This window comes from Phocoena phocoena, chromosome 4 (assembly GCF_963924675.1).
Source record: "Phocoena phocoena chromosome 4, mPhoPho1.1, whole genome shotgun sequence".
Lineage (NCBI taxonomy): Eukaryota > Metazoa > Chordata > Mammalia > Artiodactyla > Phocoenidae > Phocoena > Phocoena phocoena.
The window spans coordinates 21607715-21614962 of record NC_089222.1 but is presented as its reverse complement, the minus strand read 5'-3'; the positions used below and the strand labels follow the sequence as shown (position 1 = coordinate 21614962).

The 7248-nt window shown below is 44.9% G+C and overlaps 1 protein-coding gene across 1 annotated transcript; it reads left to right on the top strand.

The window, feature by feature from the left end:
• Nucleotides 1–5225: 5225 nt before the first annotated feature.
• LOC136121922 (proline-rich protein 23A-like) lies at nt 5226–6011 on the top strand. Its single transcript, XM_065875790.1, has one exon. The coding sequence runs from the start codon at nt 5226–5228 to the stop codon at nt 6009–6011; it is 786 nt and encodes a 261-aa protein (XP_065731862.1).
• Nucleotides 6012–7248: the final 1237 nt, after the last annotated feature.

Below are 7248 nucleotides of genomic sequence, written 5' to 3'. Positions count from 1 at the left end.
TTTATGACAGCCAAAATATGGAAACAACTAAGTGTCCATCAACAGATGAACAGCTAAAGAAGATGTGATGTGATATATAGATGCATGTGTGTGTGTGTGTGTATGTATATACTCAGCCATAAAAAAAAGAGTGAAATTTTGTCATTTACAACAACATGGATAGACTTGTAGGGTATTATGCATAGTGAAATAAGTCAGACAGAGAAAAACAAATACTGTTATGTTATCACTTAAACATGGAATCCAGAAAATAAAACAAACTAGTGAATATAACAAAACAGAAACAGATTCACAGATATAGAGAACAAACCAGTGGTTACAAGTGGGGAGAGGCAAGATGGGGTAAGAGATTAAGAGGTACAAACTACTATGTATAAAGTAATTAAGCTACAAGGATATATTGTACAACACAGGGAATACAACCAATATTTATTTTTTGGCCGTACCCCACAGCACACGGGGATCATAGTTCCCTGAACAGGGACTGAACCCAGGCCCCCTGCAGTGGAAGCATGGAGTCTTAACCACTGGACCGCCAGACAAGGGACCATAGCCAATATTTTATAATAACTATAAATGGAGTATAATCTTTAGGAATTGTTCATCATTATCTTGTACACCTGAAACATAATACTATAACTCCATTATACCTCAATTTTTTAAAAAAAACTAAAAAAAAAAACCGACAATGAGATATCACTTCATACCTGTTAGAATGGCTTTTATCAAAAGGCAAGAAATTAAAAGTGTTGGCGAGTATGTGGAGAAAAGCGAGCCCTCATGCGGTGTCGGGGGGAATGTAAAATGGCACAGCCACTATGGAGAACAGTATGAAGATTCCTTAGAAATTCAGGACTAGAACTACTATATGATCCAGCTGTCCCACTTCTGAGTATTTATCCGAAGTATATGAAAACACTAACTTGGAAACACTTATGCACCCCCATGTTCATTGCAGCATTATTTACAATAGTCAAGATATAGCAACAACTGAAGTGCCCATCAACCAATAAATGAATAAAGAAGATGTGAAACACAATATATACAATATAGATACAGCCATAGAAAAAAATAAAATCTTGCCATTTGCGACAGCATGGACGGACACTGAGAGTATTATGCTAAGTGAAATAAGTCAGCTAGAGAAAGCCAAATACCATATGATTTCACATAGATATGGAATATAAAAAAAACATACAAAGCAAATGAAAAAACCACACCAAACAAAAACAAACATGTAGATACAGAGAACAGTGTAGTGGCTACCAGAGGGGAAAGGATGAAATGGATAAAGAGGATCAACTCTGTGGTGACCATACACACTAAATCTTTGTTGGTGAGCATGCTGTAGTGTGTACAGAAGTAGAAATATAACATTTTCCATATGAAACTTATATAATGTTATAAACAAATGTTACCTCAATAAAAAATAATTTTTAAAACAGATATAAATACAGCAATCATTAAAATGACTATCTGTGGAATTTAGGTTCCAGTTACGGAGGGAAGTGAAGAACTGATAGTTTAAGTTTCATTGAAAAGATAAATTTTACCAAAAGGGCATAAGGATGGATGGAGTTTGGATATATAAAGGGCTAAGCTATAAAGTTAGGAGGTAGCCAGTACTCTGAGAATAAATGTTTTAAGCTGTGCTTGTAGAGGGGTCACAATTTGGAGTAAATGTTACTGAGCCACGTTCATTTGCCTAACACACAGAAAGACAAACTCTGAGATACAGAGGTTTGCAGCAGACAAAGGGTTTACTCACAAGGCAGTCAAGCAAAGAGAAAGGAGAACAAATCTCAAATCTATCTCCCCAAAGGCCAGGGGATAGGGACATTTACTGGATAAAGAATTAAGGTGGCCTGAGGTGCAGGGAGCGTGGTGAAAGGTGGCTGGAAATAAGAAAAAGATGAGCTCGGGACTTCCCTGGGGGCGCAGTGGTTAAGGATCCGCCTACCAATGCAGGGGACACGGGTTGGAGCCCTGGTCCAGGAAGATCCCACATGCCTCGGAGCAACTAAGCCCATGAGCCACAAGTACTGAGCCTGCACTCTAGAACCTGCGTGCCACAACTACTGAGCCCGTGTGCCACAACTGCTGAAGCCCACACGCCTAGTGTCCGTGTTCCACAACAAGAGAAGCCACCGCAATGAGAGGCCTGCACGCTGCAACGAAGAGAAGCCCCCGCTCACTGCAAATAGAGAAAGCCCGCATGCAGCAACGAAGACCCAACACAGCCAAAAATAAATAAATAAAATTAATTAATTATTTTTTTTAAAAAAAGATGAGGTATCATTATTCTCGGCAGGTGCAACTAAGCTACATGCTTCTTCGGAGGATGCATGTTCAGAAAATGGCAGCATTAGCATATCCTTAGGGTGGAGGTTTTGGCCCTCTGACATCAAACGGCCACCGATCAGACACTCTCGCATGCCCGAGGGGAGAGTCGGTGGTCCCAACCAGTCTTAACCGGCTGAAGTTCAAACTGGACAACTGACTCCAAGTTCCAAGAAAACGACTCGGGCAAACATCTTAAGACTCTTACATCAGAGGTACTTATCTATAGGGGTCGTGAAGAGGCCTTGTAACTTATCGTTTAGGCTTCATGATGCTTGGAGGATATGCAAGTTTTTGTACAAACAGTTAAAGTGAGCTTGACCAGTGAAGGCAGTTTACAGTTTACTGTTTACTAATTAAGTTATAGTCTAATGGATGTAACTGATGACTACCATGTAAGTTTCATAATGACAAGGTAAAGAGTATGAGTCGAGGTAGGAGGGAGGACAAAATTACTGAAGAGGAAGAGAACTAAGAAGCCAAGATGTGGGGGGAGGAGGGATCCATGACAATATTAAACTCGCCACAAATTATAGCAGATGTGGAATGAGTGAGAATTACAATGAATCAAGTGCTAAAGTCTTCAAAGACTGTGATAGAGACATCTGCTACACATACATTTGATAAGCGACTGGTACTAGTATGACTGAACCCCAACTTCTTTAAACAATATTTTGTTCATTTACAGAATGCGTTAATACTATGAAGGCCACAGAGAGAGGGATGAGATCGAGAATAAGTGAAGAAACCATTCCAAACAAAATGGTCAGAAATGCCCTTTTCAAGAAGGTGCTCTCGGAGTTAGTCTTTGAAGAAGGAACCAGCACTGCAAAAAATCGGAGGAAAAGTTGAAACCTAATTTTTCTAAGTAAAAAAAAAAAAGAAGATGGTAATATTTCAAAGAATTAAATATAATATTGGCTAAGAAGCGTATGAAAAAGATGATCCACCTTGACTGGCAATCAGAAGTGCAAAATGAGAACACAATGATATAGCATTTGACTACACGAGGTTGGAAAACAGTTAAGAGTCTATCAATAAGAAATGTCTACAAGGATGTAATGAAATGGAAACATACTCTGCTCACAGGAGTTTAAACTGTGAAAAATATTTTGGAAAAAAAAAAGAGCACAGGCTCTAGGCACACGGGCTTCAGTAGTTGTGGCGCACGGGTTTTGCTGCTCTGCAGCATGTGGGATCTTCCCAGATCAGGGATCAAACCCGTGTCCCCTGCACTGGCAGGCAGATTCTTAACCACTGCGTCACCAGGGAAGTCCCTACCTATTAACTTCAAAAAGCACACATAGGACCAACCAGTAATTCACTCTTCGGTGTATGCAATAAATGTATGAGTTAAGAGGTCATGATTTAAAACCAGATAAGTCTGCATTGGATGCCTATATCTAACACAAACTTGGTACATATTTAATTTTTGAAACCTCACTTGACCACTCTGAGCTTCAGGTGTAGTGAAAAGTAAAAAAGATCATTTTTTTTTCAAAGAGGGCAGGAAGAAACTTTTGCAGGTCATAGATAACTTTTATGGTTTTGATTGTGGTGGTAGTTTCACGAGTGTATGCTTATCTACAAACTCAAGTTGTTTATATTAAATGTGTACAGCTTTTTGTATGTCAATCATACCTCAACAAAGTGCTGGGCTATCTTTTAAGAGAAAGATCATTTTCTGGACTTCCCTGATGGCGCAGTAGTTAAGCATCCGCCTGCCAATGCAGGGGACACGGGTTCGAGCCCTGGTCTGGGAAGATCCCACATGCCGTGGAGCAACTAAGCCCGTGTGCCGCAACTACTGAGCCTGCACTCTAGAGCCCAAGACCCACGACTACTGAGCCTGCGTGCCACAACTACAGAAGCCCGTGTGCCTAGAGCCCGTGCTCCGCAACAAAGAGAAGCCACCGCGACGAGAAGCCTGTGCACCGCAGCGAACAGTAGCCCCCGCTCGCCGCAACTAGAGAAAGCCCGCACGCAGCAACAAGGACCCAACGCAGCCAAAAATAAACAAAACTAAAAAAATGTTTTTTAAAAAGATCATTTTTTAAACCTCAGTAGAATGGTTGACATATAATAAATACTGAATAAAACAATTTAATTATACTAAGATTGTTTTAATTTTATAACAGCTTTTATCTTCAGGAAGGAACTGCCACAAATATTTTACTATTAAGACAGAACTTTACCTAAACATATATGAGTATTTTCCATTTACTCCTGAAATGAAAGGCCAAGCATTAAAGGAATTTCATGGGACACTTAGATAGGTCCGTTTTATGTTGCCAAGGGGGTGGTCTATTTGAGTGGTTTTTTTCTCTAGAATGCCTGAAATCAAAGGAAAATAGTAACCTTAAAGGTGACTAATATTTAAAGTTCCATTTCCGGTGTATCTTTTTTTCCTCTACAAATGAAGTACACGAGTATTCTGCCCCCTGTTAGGACTACAACAGTAGCTTCCTACCAACCACAGCCCCGGCTATTGGGCAGCACAGACACCGCGAGTTCTACGGGGCGGAGCCTTGGAGGGGGCGGAGCTTGGCGTGACATTTTGCGACTAGGATTCCACTGGCTTCACCTGCAACATCTCTCGCTGTCTGTTGCGTAGACGAATCGGCGCGAGGAGCTGAAGATTCGAAGGCGCCAGGCCCAGCCTAGCGACAGACGCCGCTCCCCTAGAAACCTGAACTGCAGGACCCCGGGGAGGCGGCCCCGGAGCTCCGAGGACTCGTCCCGTAGCGCGCAGTCCTGCCGTGCCCGCATCGCGCCGCCCCGCCCCCGCTTGCCTCAGCCGTCGTCGGAACCCGTCACAGCGTGCAGGATCGAGCGCCCCCTCGCCCTCTGCCAGGCCCCGGGAGCGCTGTCCGTCGGTCGAGGTCATGGGCAGCCGGCCCCGCAGCCCCAGTGCCTACCCTGCGGACTGGTGGGGACCGCAGAGCGAAGGACCCGGCCCCGCCAAGCGCCGCCGCACGGAGGAGCCCGAGGGCCCCGAGTCCGAGTCCGAGGCGGCGCCCAGCCTGGACAACCTGACGGGACCTCCGACCGCGGACGCCCTCACTTCCGTAGCGGTCCTGCCCGCCGGCTGTGCCCTGCACCTGTCCCTAGACGACGTCGACGTGCTCCTTGAGCCCGAGCCCACGTCCGTGCTGCAAGTGTCTCTCGGAGATCACATCCTCGTGCTGGTCCCCGAGGCCCTCCTGGGCTCGGGTGTGGAAGGCCCGTGGGGACAGGGCCTGGGACGGGGCGCTTTCCTGAGCCCTCCCGGGGAGTACATGGCCCTGGAGCCGGGATTCTTGTGCGCAGCTGTCCCAGAGATCGCCTGCCAAGAAGAGGCCAACAAGGAGGAAGCAGACGCCGAGTTCCTGCCGCCTGGGATGGATGCTGAAGCCGGCTCCGTCGCCGGGCTCCGCAGCCCCACCGCAAGGGTGTCGGGCCCCAGCGCGCAGGGCTTTGTCCCAGAGCCCTGGCCTCGGGCACCCACCCCTAGTCCACAGAAAGGCTCTCCTCACCACGACGACAACCCGGACTTCCACCTTCTGGAGCCCTTCCCCGACTCACCACTCCAACCTCTACCTCCCTCTCCGAGCCCTCCGGGTCCTCACGAGCGCCCCCAACGCCCTCATGGTCCTAAGCGCAAGGCCCAGAGATGTCTGTTCCCGGAATGAACTGCACCCCGGTACACACACACATACACACACACACAAATTCTGGCTACCATCCTGGAGGCCCAATGGATTTCCCAGCGTCTTTTACACTGAATGTCCTACAACCTGGAAATTAAGCATCTCGTGTGCCAACAACTCCTTTTCCCCTCCAGACTGGCTATAGTAGCAGGACAAGACGTCAGGAAAAGAAAGCAGACTCTAGACCTCATCTCTGAAATGGAAAATCTGCCCAGGGATACCGGACAATGTGTTTTCAGACATCTGGACTTCTTTGCAAGATCATTCTCAGGCCTATCCATTCCCGCTCGTTTGCATCAGTTATTTTCTCTCAAATTCTACTCTCTCCAGCACCATACCGTTGCTACCCTATTTCTCCCCAAACCAAAAAATAAATGGATTTCTCATGTTATATGTTTTCCCATGAATTTGTAAAGATTTTTAGCCATGGCTTTTCTCTTTCTTGGTGTTTTGAGCTTCTCTCCTGGAAAACTGCAAAACAGTATGATGGTTACTGTACATAATTGTATGATGTTTGTTCATAGCTTCCTCTTAACCTGAGGAAGTTCTCTTCCAGCCAAGTTCACTTTTCATTATGAATAAATGTTGGATTTTATCAGATGTTTTCAGCACGTATTAGGATACGCATTTCGTTTTTAAATCTGTTCCTCTGGTTATTTTCACTCACAGACTGATGTGAAATGTTTGCATTCCTGCTATTCCACATTATTCATACCTTTTAAAGTCTACCCTGAGTTTTTTCTTTTGTAACTCAAACCTCTAACTTTTAAAACATTAATTTAGGGGCCTCCCTGGTGGTGCAGTGGTTACGAATCTGCCTGCTAATGCAGGGGACATGGGTTTGAGCCCTGGTCCGGGAAGATCCCACATGCCTCGGAGCAACTAAGCCCATTAGCCATGACTGAAGCCCATGCACCTAGAGCCCATGCTTCGCAACCAGAGAAGCCACTGCAGTGAGGAGCCCGTGCACCTCAACAAAGAGTAGCCCCTGCTCACCGCAACTAGAGAAAGCCGGTGCGCAGCAACGAAGTCCCAATGCAGCCAAAAATAAATAAATAAAATTTTAAAACAATAAAACTTTAATTAATTACCATATTTGTTTCACATATTTATAAAAGAAATAAAATCTACAGGTAAAGCCGAAAACAATCTGGTTTCAGTTTTTTCAAACATCAATAGTATTTATATTCACCAACATGCTTTACCATTTCCTCTCTAC